We start from the raw sequence: 20,571 nt of genomic DNA, 5'->3' as shown, positions 1-20,571 counted from the left end.
GCAACCAGATAAATAGAAACCCATGTAGTCAGCTGTGGCAGACCATAACTAACTATTCACTGAAGTACTGCTCTTAAATTCACAATTATAGCTACCAGTTACTTTGCTGACTTAATAATTATAAATATATAATTCACATGTAAGATATGATGCACAATAATGTGTCAATTAAATGAGCCAGCAGAATATAAAATACTAAAGTTTAGCTCCAACTCCACTGGCTACAACATTAAATAATAGAGATCCATAAATTGCAAGGACCATTTCCCTGCTGTGTACTTTTTATGTTAAAGGTACATTTTGATGCAAAAAAACAAATCTGATGTAATATTCAGTGAATAACAATTTGAAAACCATACTGTTGCTTGTAATGGAATATTTTTACACTGTCACAAAGGATAACAGAAAATACTTGTTACACTACTGGAGCAATGCAGTCCAACTGAATCCTGCAGTATTATCTTGGACAAAATAATTTTACATTTTGTGTTGACTGAATATTAGGAATTCCCCCCATTATAAATGATGAAGAATTTATTAATTTTTAAGTTATTAATAGCTTCCATCCTGTAGCAGTAGTGAATATAAGTACTGAATACAATTTTAAATGTGTTCTAGACAGTCTTTATTTATTTATCTATTTTTGTAAAAAAAAAAAAAATAAAAAAAAAAATGGATCAACTGCAAATCCCATTTAGTCATGCCTTTTCATACTTGAGTATGTAGAGTAAGGGTTTTCAAATGTGTTGTTAAATGGGGCACTATGAAGTTTTGGAGAAGAAATTGTATCACTTAAATTTTACAATAATTAATTTAATACTTACAATAATGATGAGGTAATAATACAAACTCAGGAATATTTATCTTTTCCATAACTGAACAAATAGGATGTAAATAAGAACTGTTTGAGGCTAGAAAAGTGTCGAGGTCCGCCAAATATACAAAAAGGAAAACACTGAACACAGAATTGTGTTCCACTTTAAATGACAGTCCTTTTAAATTTATGTATCCAAAAAAACAGTTAAGTCTTCTGAATAATTTTCTTCCCCACAACTACATAGTGCATCTTAATAATGTATTTTAATTTATTTTATTTTAAAGTGAAAAGGTATTTGTGGAAATATCTGTAATGCTCCTTTTTGTCAAGCGTTGGAGGGCTTGTCCTTATCTGTGTTTGATTAGCAGCAGCTGGCAGGCCGCAGAACTGTGGCGGGAGAAAGTAAACAAACTCATTGTGTTGCCTACGCACGTGCTGTATGGGCTAACAACTAGTGGCACTGGGGAGGAAAGCCCGACTACACAGACCAAGGCAACATTTGCATGTATGTTTAAATACTGCTTGATATGCCGTAGTTGCCAGCTAATAAGATATCGACTCGTCTGTTTGTTCACAACTTCAACAAGTGCAGGCCAAGACGCGTGTCCGTGGGTTTACGACGGATAAAAAGGAGACTGTAACACGGAAGCTCATGTGCATTGTTGTTGAGTCGTGTGTAACACGTTGCTGTCCGTGTGACCGGAGGCTGGCGTCACGCAAGATTCAAAACAAGACCACCATTTATATATTACACAAATGGGAGGCGCCAGTATGACACCAGAAATATAGAACATTACTTTATCTTTTTTGTTACCTGATTATTCTCAAAAGAGAACACACGGGAAGAGATTTGCTGGCCATACACTATGCTGTAAGACATAAAATAACCCATGTAGTTTTGTTTTCGAGATTTACGTGTGCACGTCAATCACACTTAGGGGCGGGGCTTCCCAGGCAGCAGTGACTTCCGCTCGCCGGCTGAGCGCTATGCTAACAACAACAACAACAACAACAGTACAGTACAGTACACCTCGCTGCGCCTTGTTGTTGTGTCAGAATTTAGGTTTGAGTACTTCCTGCCAAAACACAACGTGGTTTAATGTTTGACATTTCAACAAGCAGACAATCAGGCAACGGTTTCTTTAGTCAGCCAGGCTTCTAAGTTAACGTTCACGTTGGCATTTGGCTGTAATAGCTAACGCTGCGGTGGTTTTCAAGCAAGGCCTGAGACGGTAAAGACAAGCGAAAGCCAGGTCACCTCTCCGAGAGACGGGCCCACTGAGCTAAAGGCAGCTTTAAATAACCACTCCATCATTCAGAGAAGAGCCTGCGTCCTCAAAATGAGAGGTTCGTACGGAGACAGAGATCGAGATCGTGGCCGTGACAGGAGGTAAGATAAGCAGCTAAGGCGAAACAGGCTTATTTGCATGCAAGCTAACGTTAGCCCGAACCGTTAGTGTCACTGTCATTGTAACAGGCTTTGATGCGATTATTGCAATTAACTGTCATCGCAGAAATAATGCAATAATAATCATATACCAGGTCAGAAAACTGTCTTACACATAGTAAACACACTGAGTGTCTTGATATGTCGTAGCAGCCCTCGTTTTGGGTCCAGCAGAAGCGGCCCACCACAGGGTAGAAAATTCGGAAATCCCGGGGACCGTTTACGAAAGAAGAGATGGGACCTGGACGAGCTCCCCAAATTTGAGAAGAACTTTTACAGTGAGCATCCAGAAGTGCAGCGAATGAGCCAGGTAGTCTTGAGTCTGATCATCTCATGCATGTAAACATTAATTTTGGGAATTGAAAGAGAAACTCCAGTGTAATATAACACTGTGCTCTTATCTTTAGTCTGTGTTGGTTTGAGAAACTCAGTTCTTGTCTTTTGTTTTCAGTATGATGTTGAAGAGTATCGCAGGAAGAAAGAAATCACAGTTCGAGGCTCTGGCTGCCCAAAGCCCATCACCAATTTTCATCAGGCACAGTATCCCCGTAAGTAAACCTCTGGAGGTACGACAAGTAAACTAAATCTGTTGTTACAGAATAAACTAAAATATTTGTTCTGCCTGTCCTTCTAGAATATGTAATGGATGTCCTGATGCAGCAGAATTTCAAGGAGCCCACAGCCATTCAGGCTCAAGGTTTCCCTCTGGCTCTCAGCGGTAGGGACATGGTGGGCATTGCTCAGACTGGCTCTGGGAAGACTTTATCGGTGAGACACACTCTACCCCTGCACTTGCAAAACTGAATTCATACCTTACTGCTGAAATGCACAGCAGCAGAATGTACTGACCTCTCCCCCTTTAATCTTTCAACAGTATCTCCTGCCTGCCATTGTGCACATCAATCATCAGCCCTATTTGGAGCGCGGAGATGGACCCATTGTACGTGAAGGAACACTAATGACTGAGTAGTCTGCTTTGGGGTGTATCAGAGTGTACAAGAGAGATATTATAGCTGCCTTAATGTAACATTCAGTGTCTAGTAAGCTAACAGTGGGTTGTTAAGGTATTGCATGTGTGCTTTGCAGTGCTTGGTTCTGGCCCCCACAAGAGAGCTGGCGCAGCAGGTCCAGCAGGTGGCATATGATTATGGAAAGTCATCCCGCATCAAAAGCACTTGTGTGTATGGCGGTGCCCCCAAAGGACCTCAAATCAGAGACCTGGAGAGAGGTGAGGGTAAATTTATGTTTGGATTAATGTTTGATGTCTGTAATTAAAGTTGAGTGAATTTAATCAATTATGCAACACACTTAAACACAGGTGTTGAGATCTGCATTGCCACTCCGGGTCGTCTGATTGACTTCCTTGAGGCTGGAAAGACCAACCTGCGACGCTGCACATACTTAGTTCTTGATGAAGCAGACCGCATGCTGGACATGGGCTTTGAACCACAGATTCGTAAGATTGTGGACCAGATCAGGGTAAAGCTAATACACTGGTGTTTGTTTTTTTGTAGAAAATGTATTTCTAATGTATATCAGTGCTTGTCTTTTAGCGGCAAAGAAAGCTCTGCTCTGATAGCTTATGCTGTGTGTTACTGTGAAATTAAGCAGTCATTTTTGTATCTGTCCTCTCTTGTTATTGTTCATTTTTTGTGTTCTCTGCCCAGCCCGACAGACAGACCCTGATGTGGAGCGCTACTTGGCCTAAAGAGGTTCGCCAGCTGGCAGAGGACTTTCTGAAGGACTATGTCCAAATCAATGTTGGAGCGCTGGAACTCAGCGCCAACCACAACATCCTTCAGATTGTTGATGTCTGTATGGAGAGTGAGAAGGACCACAAGTAAGAGGCTTGTCACATAGCAGATCTTTAGTTTTCAGTTTTGGTTTATCGCAGATTGTTTGGTTTGTACTGTTAAGAGCCCCCCCGCCGTTGTAATTGTTTACTGTTTACTATATGCCGTTCCTGTCACCTTCAAATTCTTAATTTAATGTTTGTGGCCTCTAAATATTATGGGTTTTATTCAGTTTATTTTCTTTTTCTTTATGAAGGTTAATCCAGCTGATGGAAGAGATCATGGCTGAGAAAGAAAACAAAACCATCATCTTCGTGGAGACCAAGAAACGATGTGATGATCTCACACGCAGGATGAGACGTGATGGGTGAGTACATTAATTTTTTTTTTTGGGGGGGGGGGGGGGGGGGGTGTTTGTGGTCCTGTACAGTTTGGTTTGTGCAATCTTTATGCAGCAGGATCTACATCATGACCATGTTCATTCTTTGGTTGACCAAGAGGTTTTTGGGAACAAGAAGGAGTGTGCTTCCTTTCAGGGATTATGAATGGATAGTTTTAATCTGTCATAGTGATACTAACTGGTTAAATATACACAAACATTTATATGAAAAATTGCTTGTTTCGTTCTTTAGCTGGCCAGCGATGTGCATTCATGGCGACAAGAGCCAGCCAGAGAGGGACTGGGTGTTGTCAGGTACAACAAACACAACGACATTTGAACAGCAGTATTGTTATGTTTACTTTTTAAGACGATGTTCAGCTCCTAATGATGTATTCTTTGTCCGGTGTTGCAGAGTTTCGTAGCGGCAAAGCTCCCATCCTCATCGCTACTGACGTGGCCTCGCGTGGTTTGGGTATGTCCTGTGCTCTCAAGTGCATAGAAAAAATATTCCTCTGTATAACTGCACATACACACAAGCTATTTGACCACTTAATAAACAGAATAATGGAAATGTAATAATTACAACAATGGTCATAATATAAAGATCAGACTCTTCACTGCATGTTTATTATAGTAGATTTATGATCAAAAGTCAAACACAAATGCATACAGATTAGCTTTTCTTTTAAAGTGTGTATGCTTCTCAGATAAATATTTATCTAAGAAGTATATCATGTTTAAAGTGGGTTTCCTGAGAAGATTTAAGCCACTTTGCTCTATTGACAGAAATACACTGAGCATAGGACTGATGTTGAATGAAGTGTGAAGATGTAAGGGGTGAGGCTAGTGAAGCAGCCCCTTACAGGATGGCAATCGACCTTTAACCTAATTCTATGTTTCATTTGTTTTCTTTTCATTTTGTTTTTGTTTGTTGTTTCCAAGTCTCTCCTCCGGCAACTAGAAGCACACAGGCCCTCGGGAGCCTGCAGCCGGACCTAGGCATGACAAATCGAAAGCTGACTTGGGGAGAGTGACGGCCTGATTAATCAGTCCCACACAGCCAACTCCACTGAAAACCTAGAACAGAGCCCACAAACAAAACTCTCCCCCCTTCCAGGACACTGGCTGCCTGGCTGACGAGGGGTGGAGGCAAGCGCGGGGTGCTGCTGGGCTTCCAAATTTGATCGTAGGGTCGGGGGCGGCCGTCAGGCAAGAGGGCGAGGAGGGGCGTATGGAGGAGGGTGGGCTCCCCTCGGCCATGCCATCATCACAGTAACGCACCACAGCATTTGTTGCTGACTAAATTCAGTAAGAGACTTTGTTTAAAAGTTTTCAATATCCACCCAATTATTGTGATGGGATAGGGATTAAGAAAACCTTCCTGTACAGTCCCTGAGGAGATGCATCTCCATTCCCATTAACAAACTTTGGACTGCAATTTTTTTTTTTGCCTAAATTGGTCCTGCAGATAACTCACTTTGATAGATGATACGTGAGATACAGTGGTGCGTTACAAGAAGACAGAGAAAGACAACTGCCAGGAAGTGAGCAGCCAAAGCCGAGTATGGACGGCTATGCTGGAGGCTCCCCTCTGTACTGCCCCCTGATGCCAGCCCCTGACCACCCCCCCACCACTGGCTGTGCCGGCCGGCCTCTCCCTCTGCGGACGTCATGTCTGGTCCTGGCTGGCAGGAGTCCTGGCCTGGAGGAGCCACCTCTCTATAATCGATTTCCCTCACTTTCTGTCCTTTCTCTCACTCTGTATCTCTGCCTTCCACACACGTCATCTCTATTTTTATCCGGCTCTCACTTCCTTTCCCTCTTTTCCTAATTTCCTAAATGTTTTCTTCTTTTTCTCATTCTTCCTTTTTTCTCTCTTCAACCTCCTATCAAGCATTCCTCTTATCTTCTTGTTTTCTTAAAACCATTTCTGACTTCTGTCCTTTTTGTCCCTTTTCCCTCTTTCCCCCCCAAGTCCTATTGTGTCCTGCTTTCAACCCCCTTTGTTTTTAACACTTTTGCCATTTTTTCTTTGTTTACATTATACCCGACTCACCAGTCCAGTCACCAGCTCTTGATGACTTGCTTAATCTCTCCACATGGACCGAAAGAAATGTCAGGACTCAAATTCCCTTACAGAGCCCAATCTCAGATCCCTCTTAGAGAAAACATCTACATGTCCTCAACTCGTCTGTTTCTTGTTACTGAACTTGAAAAACTGGGCTTGTTAATATCACTGCCATTGGAAGTGACCAGGGAGGCATTTCGAAAACATGCCACACCAAACAAAGACCACCAAAGCCCCTAAGAAGCTGAGGGTGCTACCCACTACTGTAGGAGATGGCAGAGTTAGTTGTTCTTAGAAGGACTTAAGTCTTCGTGTGAAATAATCCAGTAGGTCCCCTACACCCATCACTTGCTAGAAATGGCAGTAACGTCCCCGGTCACAAAAGGCTGGATGACATGAAGAGGCAGAGATAAGACTAGTGTAGGACCACACCCCAGCGTAGTCCAGCTGCAGCTCTAGCTCACACAGTTTCCGGCTTTGGGAGTGTTGTGGAGGAGTGGTGAGGCGGGAGAAGGGACTGCTTTTGTCCTGTGCGCTCTCCTCCTACCCCTGCAGACCTCCCAGGATTGGGTGATGGGTAGGGGTAACATTGTAAGCCATCACTAAATCTCTGACACAGGGTAAGTACTGTACCTCAACCCCCCTCTCCCCATTTTCTCCTCCACCAGCCTTCACTTTGCTTCCAATACAATACTTGTTTTTCCTCTAATCAGCAGTGTTTTCTGAGCCCTTTGTCAATTGTAATGAGAAACAGACTTTTGATTTGTTTTGAACAGAACAGAAAAAAAAATCTTTATCTCATTTGAGTCTTAAATTTAAATCATTGAGTTTGTTAGACCGCAGAGTTTGTATTTTAGCCTCCCCGCCAGCAACAGCTGCCGCTGTGTTTTTCGGGTTGCCTGTCCATCTGTACCATTCTATGGAACAAGATAACTCAGGGACATCTTGAGGGAGTTTCCTCAAATTTAGCACAAACGCCCACGTGGACTCAAGGTAGAACTGGTTAGAATTTGGTGATCACTCTGACCTCACATGACCTTCTACTTAGGACTGAATTTGGTAATGCTTTATAAACACCTTGGGTCCTTGTAATAAGTATTAGTTAAAAGGCAGTAAGACCCTTCTAAGCACTGATAAGGTACTAATGGTATAAAATACTTGTTTATTGTCAGAATGTAAGACATTCATATGCCTCTACAAGAAACTTGAGAGTTTAAAGAGGAACACTACATATTGTATATGAGTTGGGACAGACGTGGATAAAGTAAAATTTGGACTGGTTGGCACAGGCATACCAGTGCAAGGCCAAAATTCTAGAATTTAATTTGATATGATTTGATATTTGATTCTTATACTTAAACCGTTAATCAGCTGTACCTCTCATTCTGCTGAATCTGTCTTGTGCACAAAGGTCACATGCTAGGTTTAATTTTAGGATCATTTGCCTCTTAAATTTGGTTTTTCCCTTATCAAATTTCACTTAATATTTTCCAAATTATTCAGCAACCACTAACTTTCCTTACTTAGTTCCGTTCTGTAACTTTGGCTGTACCCAAACTTATTTGCATGTGTGCAAGTACGTTATGAAATTATTGAGCCTGGTTTTGAAATTGGCATGGTAAGTAAACAAATTGTGTACAAATAGCGGATACTTAAACAGGTAAGTGATGCTTTCAGAAGATGATTGGTGTCTTGGAGGTATTGTCTGTCTAAAAATTCTCAGTTGCAGAAGTACAAAAATGATGAATGGAGTAGATTAATGATTAATTTCTCAGCTATTGTCAGTTTTGTTCTCACTTCTTTTTCTGTCTTTTCCGTCCCTGTTACTGGTCCCATCACACCACCCCCTCAACCCTACCACTGCCTCAAATGTCAAGATGTGGAGGATGTCAAGTTTGTCATCAATTATGACTATCCCAACTCTTCGGAGGACTACATCCATCGTATAGGTCGTACGGCCCGCAGCACCAACAAAGGCACTGCCTACACCTTCTTCACTCCGGGGAATCTCCGCCAGGCCCGCGAGCTGATCCGGGTGCTGGAGGAGGCCCGACAGGCCATCAATCCCAAGCTACTGCAGCTGGTCGATACTGGGCGTGGAGGAGGAGGAGGAGGAGGAGGAGGAGGAGGCGGAGGAGGTAAGGGATCAACCCAGCATCGCTACATGTCTACGTGAAAATTCTGTCCATGCACAGGAATCCCATTCATTACATGTTGTGACTGATTCGCAAACTTTATTTGAGGTGTTGTTGTTTTATCCCATAAATTGCTGCTAGTCTGAGGGACCAACATAACAGTGTGATGGCAATTTGACCGCCCCCTTTTATCATTTATTTCCAGGTGGCCGTCCCCGTTTCCGTGGCAGCAATTCTAACAATCCCAACCTGATGTACCAGGACGAGTGTGACAGACGAATGCGTTCCGTGGGCGGGAGCAGCAACACCAAGGACAGCCGTAGTGGCAGCAGCTATGGCCGAGACAGCCGAGATAACCGTGGGGGAGGCAGCCGGGACGGGGAGCGCTCCACCTCCTCCTCATCCTCCTCTTACAGAGATCGTAGCAGCAGGGACGGAGGACGCAGCTACAGCTCAAGCTCCAACTCATACGACCAGTACCAGAATAACAACAACAGCAGCAGCAGCAGCAGCAGCAGCAGTCAGTACAGCAGCTCCAGGACCAGCTCTGGGTCGGGAGGTGGTGGAGTGGGGCAGGCCGAGCCTCCTTCATCGGGGCCCCTGCCTCTAATGGCCCAGCAGTTCAACCCCCCGCAGCCCATGATGGGCCTGATGGGGCACTCACCGTTTCAGTTTGTTTCTCCATCAGGCAGAAAGTAATGTCAGTCTCAAACACAGCCCAACACTGTCTCAGAATTAATGAGAAATCTTGATTTTAGAGGGTTTAGTCCCCAGGAGTTGACCACTCTAACATCAACATGCCATTTGTTAGCTTGTTAAGGTTGCAACACATCAGTGCATTGTGTTTCTAGACTTCTTAAAAAATCAAGACATGACAACATTTAAGCTGGTTTCCAGTTTTATTTAGTGGTCAACCCTTTTTGTTTTTTGACTTTTACTTTGAAGTAAAATTAATCACCGATTATTCTATTGTTTGACAGGAACTTGTTTGTGTCATTTGACCAAGTTTGTCTTGAAAAATCTTTTTTGTACAAAGGTGCTGTTTTTGTACTGTCATCCTCTGTGAGCTGCTTCAGAGGATTTATAGAGAATCTGCTTCTCCTTTTAGCTGTATCAAAGGTAGGTGCTGAAGTTAATTCTTGTATACAACATTTATTTCTGTTTTAGTTAACTTAATATGATCGATCTACTTGAAATGATAAAAGAAGAAACTTAAGAGATCCTTGTGTATCTGAGCAAAACTAGGTTTAAAGATGTTTTTCTATTCAGGTATTATTTCCTACTTGGAAGATTTTCTTTGAAATTTATCTTGATTTCATAGCATTGATATTATTTTAGGCCACATAGAGGCAACTCTGCAGGGGCTCTTTACGGCAGCAGTTAATGTCACATGCATGTAACGTTTGTGTTTGCTGACCAATCTGAGACCAACCGTAGATCACATCTTTCAGTTAATCAGCAGTGTGGTCAAATCTGCAGCAGAGACGATTGAGATTTTCTTGTCAAGTGGAATGTCCCTTTTTATAGTTTGTTTAATAAAGCTCATGGGTGTATTGCTGTGTACGTTTCAATCATTGACACTAACTTTCAGGAGTAGCTCCAGGTTTGTCTTCAGTATTGTGGAGTTTGCACGTAGTAGGAGTAAAAAAACACTCAGTTATCAATGACAAATGAACGTGGCTTCAGGTCACCAAGAAAAAAAAAAACTTTATTACCCATTAGGAATATTTAACCAGTGTTATGCTCTTGCACATTGCACAAGTCAAATGTACATAACAGAACTGCCATCATTGATATTTACATAGCAGTCTTATTAGAGATTAGTGCAGTGGAATGTGATTGAGAGCCTGTGGGGAGGAGGAAGTGTTCAGCATGGTTGACATGCACTGCAGACAGTAGAAACAAGTTGAACATGTTTGAGACAGACACTGTGCTCAGAGCACCTGGCTGCAGCTCACTTTACATGTGCTCAAGTTTTTGGATATTCCGTTTTACTCAAACGCTGAAATACTAACCTAAAACAAGCTAAAGAAAAGATTTGTCTAATTTAACTTATACCCTACTGAAAATGCTTTGAATATATTAAGAATTTGAGGTTATAATGTAGCTGATCAGCATCTCAGACAAACTGCAGACCTAACATGACTGACATGTAACAGATGAGAAGAACAAATCCATCCAAACGCACTAGAATTTAAATGTTAAACTGCAAAATAGGCACATATGGCAGATACACAACTCTGATGTTACAGTAGAATTTTAGTTCTTTACACAAGATGGGGAAAAGATAGGAAAACAGTACTATCAAACTCATTCTCTGTGCAAATCAAAAAGTGGACTCAGTCATTGCAAAAGAAATCACAAGTGATACTCACTCATCACAAACTAGACACCACAAAACGTTGATTAAGTGCAGCTTTGTTTTGCAAACTAAGATGAGCTGCATCTGTAATGCTTATGTCCTTTCTCTATTGGTGTGCCGGATTTTGCAAACATAGAGTCCCGTGTTAAGGGAGCATGCTGAGGTGAAGGTAAACATAACGGATGATGGGTTTTAACCGAGTGTGTGGTGGGGAATTGAGCACACCAAATGAGCACAAATGCACACATTTGATGTTGTTTTCTTCCTTTGTAGCACTGTCTGTTAAAAACAAAATGACAAGACTGCAACCACGTTTGGGAAGCAGTTGCAAGGTTGTTTTAAAGCAGCCACATACAGCAGACTAGACCTAAACACACATGACTCATTTAAAGCAAAGCATACACACATTACACTGACTGAGCATGAGCGTAATCCAAGGGAAACAATCAATACCAATCAAAGACAGTACTGCATGATTACAAAAAGGAAAATAGGTTTATGTAGAGTGTCGAGTTGGAGAACCGGTTCAGGAGGGAAACGGAGTCTGAAGGGAAGCAGAGAGTCTGTCATATTGTGGTGGTGTTTAAATGCTATAGGTTCCCCCATGTCTCCGGTGGAGGAAACTGTTCTAGACTGCCGCTTTCACTGTGCTCCTGCTCTCCCATGGTGAAGGTCAATCTGTACTGCATCTGAACTTTCTCCTGAAGTACACAAACACACACACACAGGATGGGAGAGGTGAATTCATATATAGTTAGATAGTTATAGTTATAGAGCCTTGGCTGGATGGAGAGCCTGTGCTAATCTCATTGCCATGAGTCAGAGGTACCACTCAGATAGATATCAATAAATCAATAAAATAAATCTATTCTTAGACATATTGCCATTCTCTTCTTCTCTTAAAGATTATGTCTGAATGTAGAAGAGTCAATAATACATTTAAAGAACCCAATTCTCTACATTTTTATTGCCTGTGTCAATTTAATTATTCTGGGCTCTAGGTTTGTACATTTATACTTCAGCACCAGAACCAAAAGATAGGGATGCATGTGGAACAAATATCAGAAATGACCCACTTGCCACCACAGCTACAAACAGACATGACCCCGTATTCGATGGTGTAGGCTCATGGATATAAACATGCGCGTCGTGTTTGCATTCTAAGTTAGGCTACTTTTTAAGTTCTGGTGGCTAGAATCCTTCCCTTTGATACAACCAGAATTACTACAGATTTATCACTTTTCACTTGACCGTGTGCAGTAAAAGAATTCAAGTTTTATATTATTACTTTCCCCAGTAGTTTTGTAGTCATTTTTGTAGTAGTAACAAAGTTTTACGTAATTGGACTTCTTCTTTTTGGTTTTTGTCACTTTTCAAAAGTATCGAAGGTTGCTGTAGCTTAAAATACTGTCACAGTTCGCAAAGAAGACAGTTAAGTGACAAACTTAGCAAGGAAAGGTTTTTCTTTTCTTTCCATTTGTTGCTGTGGGTGTCAGCTGAGTATCATGTAATATAGCACTGCCACTTTAGCACTTATGTGGAAGTGTTTAAATAATATTTAAACAGACACTTAGAACAGTTACCACAAAGTCTTACTTTGTTTTCTTTTTCTACTTTTATGAGTATAACGAGTCAAGTGGAAGCTGAGACATGAGGCATTTCAATGTTTGTTTGTTTTTTAAACGGCACTCCTCCAATGTCATGAAACATCTCAGCTTACCTTGTTTGGGTTTGCCAGCAGCAGGATCTGTGTGACAGCAGCAGGAGGAAGGATGGGGTTGAAAGCCGGGAGCTCAGACCCCGATGGGGGCTGCAGCTTCACTGCCATAGACTAGAGTTCATAAACGAAATCAGAGATGTCCCAATAGTAACACAGTTAACATGTGTCTTTAGGGTTAAAGTGAACCTTGCTTGTATGTACAGATCTTATCAATAGTAATCTCTGTTAATGGGAGACAAAGGCCTTGAACTCTCCAGCTGCTAACCTTTGGAGCCGTGGTCTGGAAGTTGATGTCTGTGACGGGAACAGGAGCAGACGACAGCATGGAGATGATCACCACCAGCACGTCGGGACGAGAAGGAGGCGAGTCGCGGGCAAAGTGAAAGAGAACCCGCAGACTGTGTCCATCAAACACAGTCACAGGTAACAGACTACCTAGAAGACAGGAAGAGGAAGGGACAGGGGGACATCATATCGTAAACCTGTACTTACAGGTGGGCAGAAGCACAAAAACATTAAGTTCACTTACTGGGCTTTATAGATTCTAAAGGTACAAAAACATCTGTCAGGGTGACTTCTGCAGAAGGACTCTCAGTCTGAGTTGGGGACATATCCAGCAACGTTGCTCCGAGGCTGGGCTGAGAGTTGAGGGGTGCGGGGGGTTCAGTCGAGAAGGCTGGGATGGGGTTTGGGGCAACATTAGACCCGGACTTAACCTGGAGGTCTCTCAGAGTTGGTTTGGACTGCTGCTTGTCCCTAATAGCAGAAAAATGAACAATTCACCACTGTGTGCTTGTACACTTCTGACAGGATGCTCAATTATGACCAAAATGTACTGAACGTCATGTTAACCACAGTGAAAAGAGAGGTGACCAAAGTTTAAGTTTGAGTGGTTACATTTGATGACACATTTTACAAAATTCTCCATTTACCTACTCCAGACTTTGATGATTATTTCCCTGAATCACAAGTGAAAATGGCACTAATCGGGCAAGACAGAAATCTAATGCATTTGACACACATGTATATCACAGTACACCAAGCAGCCAAACATAGCAAACTAACTTACAATCATCTGGAGGCTGTTTCCCCATAGTTTCATAAATGATGTGACAAGTGTTATAATGGTGTTAGGTCAGTACCATTTGACCTGCAGGCCCTCTGGAGGCAGGGACTGCTGCAGCAGTGTCTTTCCCAGCAGGTCCAGCTCGTCCAGGGCCGAGTTCCCGGGGGTAGAGCCAGAAGACAGGGGCTGAGAGTGGGAGGCTGGGTCTGGACTCAGGAGGAGACTGGGTGCTGCTGGGATGTCTGCATCTATGCTGTCAGAGGACTACAAGTAGACAGTTAGAATCTGTTAAAATCAACATGAACTTAAAAAAACAAAACAAACAAAACCTATGACATCATTGTAAATCATAAAAACTGTCACTTAGGCATCACACTTATATTAGTAAATTAATCCTTCAGCTGCTCACCTGGAAGGAGTCCCAGGCTGTGGAGTCCTCAGGCTGTGAGGGAGGGTTGGAGGTGTGTGTTCCTTCACTTAAACCTGTAAGATGCAGAAATAATTGCAGTTTTATTTAGACATGAAATTACACACCTTTGGAGTACTGACAAAGTTTTCTTTCCTACATTCTAAAGCTGAACTGCACTTAGATAACCAAACAGAAGCCTAATTAATAACTTGCAACTCATTGGTGTGTGGTGTCAGACATGCTGTTACCAAGTGACATGAGCTCATCGTCCAGGAGACTGATCCCCATCTCTTGCGAGGGGGCGTTGAGGCTGTCTGTCGGAGTGGGAAACTCTGGGAAGGATGGAGGCGACTGTGGCGATGTGTCCAATCCTGACAGGTCTAACAATGCTGTCCCTCCACCTGTGAGAAAACAGATTTGATTCCAGTTCATTTAAGAACAACAACAAAAAACCTCACGACTTCTGGAAATAAAAACGTCTCTACATTAAACCTTTCTGTAGACTTCTATCTGTTAAAGAGTCTTCATGTATTTCTGGGCCGAGCGCTTCACTCACCTGTTTGTTTCTGTGCGTTTAATGTGTTGTTGCCATTTACAATCTCCCCCTTCACCTGCTGTTTGTACAGGTTGATGACGTGAGTCAGGCTGTCGTTGGCTTGCAGGATCTCCGCTGTGGAAAGACATTAGAAAATGTCCCTTATCTGAACTGATAGCTGGACAGCAGGGTGGACTAGAGCTTAAAAAACTGTTTATAAACTAGTTCATCAGTGCAAAATGCAAAGCAATGTGTCAGCAAACATATGTCCAGATAAAGTGAGGGGACAAAACTAAAAAGTATATGAAATATAGTGTCACAACCAGCACTGGCTTTATTTGTCTCTCACCCAGAGCCTCGTCGTTGTCCTCTGTATCACTTGCCAGTCTGAACAGTGTTGGTCTCATTTTCTCACAGCGCTGGTAAAGGTCCTGAACACACAAAACACACCATATTAAATACTTGAAACAAAGAACTCACTATGGTATAGCTGTGAACATACTAAACCTTGTCCGTCTGTCAGTCAGTTCACCTGTATGAGTTCAGCATTGCTCTGATCGCTTGCAGTGCTGTCGTAGTCCTGCAAAAGCTGAGTCAGCAGAGTGACGCTCTCCTTCACCTCCTGAATGGCATTCACCCGCTTTGACACTTTCTCTGCTCGCTTCTGATCCTAGAACATAAAACAGACAATTCACAGACGAGATGTTGTGACCACAAGCAATGTATGAAATCATCGCACAAGAAGCACAAGTTGCAGAAACATGCCAGAGAAACACAACACAGCCACGGGCGAGAATGCAACAGTACAGCCAGGTCAGGGAGAGGCCATTAGTAAAGGTCTCCGAGAAAGAGCAAAGAGCGGCTCCGATAACCCCTGAAATCAGGACAAATTTACTCCGATTTCCTGCTGAATCACTCTGCCACTGACACACAAAACCCCTCAGGGGAACCAACCTATTTCCTCATTCATTTAATGTTACTGCTGTGAATGCAGCACTCTGGTATTTAACTCTTTTTCTTAAAAATGCCACACCACGACTATATTTGCAGTCCTGAAGAAGTGGTAGTGCAGTTAATGTTTTGTTTTTTTGGGTTTTTTTTAAGATTTTTTTGAGGAAAAGACATCTTTATTTGACAGCGGATAGATCAGAAAGGGGAGAGAGATGGGGGGTGTGACATGCAGTACAGGTCCTCCGACCGAATTCCAATTGGGGTCCACTGCGTTTGTGGCATGCCCCCTAACCACTCGACTACCTGCGTGCCCCGTGCATGTTTAACAGAAAAGTCAAATTATATTTTTTTTTTAATGACAAAGGAGGAAGCAGAAGGAAATAGGCTTACCTCTTGGACCATTTCCTTGATGAGTTTATTGGCGGCTTTAAGGTCCTCGGGGTGTGTGCTATTCAACAGGCGAGACAACATCTGACAAAGAGGACAGTCAGAGATCAGATGTGGCAACATGAACTGACTCAGGTCACATTTATTCTCATGTTAACAAACAACTGATTAATTTAATTTTAAAAGACAAGTTCTTACTTTTGACTTCTCCTCATCCTCAAATATTGCATTCTTAGGTCTGGGTGGCGGAAGGTTCAATAGTTTGTCAGGTGGAAGTTCTGGATCTTGTTTAATAATACCTGATTTACAAACAAAGAATATGAACAAGACAAGGGGTTAAATGAATCCAATTATATTAGCCTTTACTTTACTTTTAATCTTAAAATTGAACCAGGGCTGCAAACATCAGTGCCTTTTTGCAAATTAAGAAGTTATAATTTTCATTCGTCTGTTGGCAGATACCTTGTTTCTTCAGCATCTGATAGGCATCTGAGATCTTGGCCTCGTCAGGTAACCCCAAAGTCCAGCTAAAGATCAGCTCCAAAACTTTCTTTTTTACTGGCTCTGGTGACCGTGAGCCCAGGTACTGAGTGGGGGGACAGGGGACAAAAACCAGGTTATTTACACACAACAGATGTCTAAAACTAATTGTCTGAAAAACATAATTGCACTCAGAGAGACAATCAGAAATCCTTACCTTTGGTGAAACTACTTTGATGAGTTCATTGAGAAAACGGAATTTGCCAACTTCACTGTGAAACCTTTTACCACAGTTTTTCATACATGTCTCCAGAACCTTGAGAAGAAAAACAATGCCAAAGATAAAACACAATCTGAAAACGGCAACACAATACTATGTATAACACACCACTTCAAACTATTTCATACATATTTAGACAAACAGTCTGACTGACTTCTGATTCAGATGCTAACACTTGGATTCAATCTGCCAAAAATCTTGCTGTAAAGTGTAATCACATTTAAGTAACGTGTAAACAAAATTTTGCATCCCGTAAAATTTTTGTGGTAGAAAATTAGTAGAGTAGAAAAAACTGCATAAACTGGGGTCATCAGCACTGAGGCACCCAATGTCAGACCTGGTTCAGATCTTAACTCACCAACAGGGCCTGCATGGCCTCCCACTCCTGTGGAGACTGGATCTTATGTGCAAGGAGCCTGGTGGCCAGCTGAGGTCTGGAACACAAGTGACACAATACTGAATGTCCAAAGATTTGCAAGACACTGCATGCAGCAGTTGAGGGCAGATTAGCAAATGTCAGAGTGGTCACGTGTGCTGTATGGAGTGCTCAGCAAGATATCATTCATTTATTTATTTGTTATTTCTTAATCATCATCATTGTGGTGTTTTTGAGAATGTTTTCAGTTTATTAAGGAATTTAACACCAATATCAATTAGTAGGTCAAATTAACCCCATAATGATTTTTTATATAACTGAAAGTTATCATAATGATTGAGGTCCTTCTAATTGCTCATTATTGCAGTTATCACTGAGATGCAATTTCCCACACCTAAACAGAAATGTTCTTTTTTATATCTTTACAGGCTTGGTGCAAAGAGAATGATGATTTGATTCATATTCAGCACAGAAGTTTCCAGTTGCATGTGCTAATTTGAACTCATTGTTGTTTTCATTTACTTTAAATTCAGAAAGGAAAACAGACCACCTTTGATAGAAAAGTAAACACAAGTTGAATCAGCGTCAACCAGACCATAATCATTAAAGTGCAAAGCACAAAACAATGTCCTCTTACCCCTCCAAATCATTGTTGAGCTGGTCACAAAAGGCATGGATGCTGCTCCAGTCTGTGTCTCTGTTGAGCGGGTTTGTGGCTCTGTCTGAAATGTCAGCAAATGTGATGTCAGGCAAAAGAGGTCGTTATATCAGCATGTTGTTAATCTGGTTTAAGATAACATACAACATGTCTAACATGTTGATTAAATAATATTTGTGATGTTAAACAACACAGGTTGCATTATTAGTGACGTGAAGGATTATATTACTATAAAGACTAATTATCGATTATTGACGATTATGATTCGATTATTAAATTTCCAAAAATCGATTAAAAAAAAATATATATATATTTATTTTTTTTCTTAAAAATAGTAATACAAACTGGAGTCCTCCTCTTACTGGCTTCCGCTAAACGGTCCACAGTCTGGAGCCAAGATTTGTTATTCCATCCCGGAGCTTTTTCACACTTAAATCGATTCCAAATCTATACAAGGAGACAAAGCTTTCCGTGCAAGTGTCCCTCAACTCTGCTCACAGGGTAGCAATAACCTGCAATGCCTGGACATCCAGAGCTACAGTCTCATATGTGACCGCTACAGCTCATTATGTTAGCAGTTAATGGAAGCTAATGTCCTACGTACTTCAGATGAGAGCTACGGATGATAGCCACACAAGCGCAAATATGTGTGAGTTTCACAAAGCAATGGCAGACGAGTGGGGAATAGAGAAACACGCCCTGGTTCTCGTCACCAACAATGCTTCTAACATGAGTCCGGCTGCTGAGCTTGGCAGCTTTCTTTTAACAGTGAAACACTACATTTAAAACAAATTAAAAAATAATAATTTTGATATTACAGTTACACTATACAATATTGAAGGTGCTGTGAGGTGTTACTCAAAAAATAAGTAAAATAATTCAGCAGCTGACTGATGTTAAATGGAAGATCAATAATCGTTAATAATTGAAAATCGAATCGATAACCGTTAATAATCGAAAATCGATTTGTAATCGAATCGAGGCTTCAATAATCGGAATCGAATCGAATCGGGAAATTGGGCCGATTAACCACCCCTATTGTTTTCCAGCTGCCACTTTATTAAGTCCATCTAACCAAAACTAATGCGGTCCTCTTGAATTATTGTGGGTAACATACTGTTCAGCCCAACGATTTTAAGTGACCCTTTCTACAGCTTTAACACAATCATAGTCTAATTGCACAACGTTGGTATTGTTTCATTTTTAGTTTCCATCAATCTGTTTCAGTTTGGTGTTGATTCTCGCTATTAGATTTACCTTTGAATAAGAGCATCAACACTCACTCCAAAATGTGTTCACATTATAGAAAGATTGTAAAGATTTTGGCATATAAAACTTAAACTAAACACCCAAGAGAGACCAAGAAGGCCTCGAGGCTTCCCAAGTGACTCCTTCATTAAAATTCATTAAGTCTCTGCCACATAACGCCAACATGCCACCGTGCAGAGAGAAATATACAGGGCAGGTGCTAACCGAGTGTCACGTTAGCTAGCTTACTGTCGGTAGTCGCACTGTGTCACTGTCTCGTCTAGAACTTTCTTACGAGGCCAGAGCTTTGACATTATCATAATAAAGCCTGTGTGATTAAAAATGAAGGGGCCCGTATTCTTGTCGCCCACTAACGTTCCCTAGTTGAGCTATCGTGCCGTAAAGCTAATGCTACGCCTGGCTGTGTTGTGTGTTGACAGCTGGCAAGCACAGCAGCTCCAGAGCTAGGTTATCGTTAGCATCCTGGATGTGACGGCAGGGTCTCAGTCCCCTCTGCCGGGACACGCGCTGCTGTGGTGAGCTGTCATCTCACCGACGACAACTCGCGGATAATAATTTGTGAGTGTCCGGGTCTTCAGGCAACACTGGCTCGGCAGAATAAGTTTAAAATACTCACTGATACGAGACTCCAAACTCTCCGCATCGGGCGGCGCAGCCATCACTGCGAGATTTATGTGATGTGTCGGTGGGTCTCGCGAGGGACGAGCACTGGCACGTAGAGGCAGAAGAGACAAAGAACTCGAAGGGATAGAAACTAAAAATTGAAAACCTAATGTATTTCAAAGCTATTTTCATAAAAATTACATTCAGTATTAAAACACATTTTTAAGTCTCAGATCCTCTCAATATACATACGCTTGTTGAAAGTTACTTACTAGTGTACAACAAATGAAAATAGAAGGAAGACATTTAATCTTTTAAACTGATGTCTTTACCAAAGTTGCTAATTAACGCTAATTATTTGTGTTTGTATGCCAAGTCAGCGCCAATATCAATGAAAACATCGCTAATTATTAGAATCTGTAGCGTCAATTTGAATGGGTATAACCATTCTAGCACATACATTTCTATCAGTGTCCTGAGACAAGCCAGGAAACGCTCTCATACCGGAAGTAAACTCCTTCACAATTAAAGCAGCAGAAGTGTCCGCCAACATATATCTGTAAAACAATAGTGATAAAACACATTTTTGTCATCACTTTATCACAGCGTTATAACAAAACATGTCGTATTTCGTCTCTCTCTCTCTCTCTCTCTCTCTCTCTCTCTCTCTCTCTCTCTCTCTTTTTTTTTTTTTTTTTTTTACTAATGCTTATGTTTGATTTAACTTGTTTGGCCGGAAGTGTTGTGCTTTACTAACATAGAAAAGCTTCACTGAAACAAGTGGGTGTGTTGTCCAAATTGCAAAATAGTACTGTAGCCTAAAAATAGATATG

The 20,571-nt window shown here is 41.6% G+C and overlaps 2 protein-coding genes across 4 annotated transcripts; one reads left to right on the top strand and one right to left on the bottom strand.

The window, feature by feature from the left end:
- The first annotated feature begins 1,753 nt into the window (after window positions 1–1,753).
- LOC115575102 (probable ATP-dependent RNA helicase DDX17) lies at window positions 1,754–10,195 on the top strand. Of its 3 annotated transcripts, none has more exons than XM_030406959.1 (13): window positions 1,754–2,207; window positions 2,418–2,574; window positions 2,716–2,812; window positions 2,899–3,032; window positions 3,139–3,204; window positions 3,351–3,492; window positions 3,583–3,743; window positions 3,932–4,104; window positions 4,314–4,424; window positions 4,690–4,751; window positions 4,852–4,911; window positions 8,385–8,645; window positions 8,848–10,195. In XM_030406959.1, exons 1-13 carry the CDS (start codon window positions 2,158–2,160, stop codon window positions 9,339–9,341), a joined length of 1,968 nt encoding a protein of 655 aa, XP_030262819.1. In that variant the 5' UTR covers window positions 1,754–2,157; the 3' UTR covers window positions 9,342–10,195. The 3 variants fall into 3 exon arrangements, with proteins under 3 accessions (XP_030262819.1, XP_030262820.1, XP_030262818.1); XM_030406960.1 differs by having other exon boundaries at window positions 2,415–2,574; window positions 8,385–8,627; XM_030406958.1 differs by having other exon boundaries at window positions 1,755–2,207; window positions 2,415–2,574.
- Window positions 10,196–10,315: 120 nt separating this feature from the next.
- On the bottom strand, window positions 10,316–19,879 carry LOC115575101 (ADP-ribosylation factor-binding protein GGA1-like). Its single transcript, XM_030406957.1, has 17 exons — window positions 19,752–19,879; window positions 17,846–17,930; window positions 17,191–17,266; window positions 16,770–16,868; window positions 16,535–16,658; window positions 16,271–16,371; window positions 16,076–16,156; window positions 15,267–15,404; window positions 15,084–15,165; window positions 14,756–14,869; window positions 14,448–14,600; window positions 14,200–14,273; window positions 13,867–14,054; window positions 13,254–13,480; window positions 12,990–13,159; window positions 12,725–12,835; window positions 10,316–11,705 (listed from the first exon to the last, which is right to left on the bottom strand). The coding sequence occupies exons 1-17, from the start codon at window positions 19,792–19,794 to the stop codon at window positions 11,595–11,597; spliced, it is 1,977 nt and encodes a 658-aa protein (XP_030262817.1). The 5' UTR covers window positions 19,795–19,879; the 3' UTR covers window positions 10,316–11,594.
- Window positions 19,880–20,571: the final 692 nt, after the last annotated feature.

Source organism: Sparus aurata, chromosome 23, assembly GCF_900880675.1.
Source record: "Sparus aurata chromosome 23, fSpaAur1.1, whole genome shotgun sequence".
Classification (NCBI taxonomy): Eukaryota; Metazoa; Chordata; class Actinopteri; order Spariformes; family Sparidae; genus Sparus; species Sparus aurata.
This window is presented reverse-complemented; position numbering and strand designations above follow the sequence as displayed.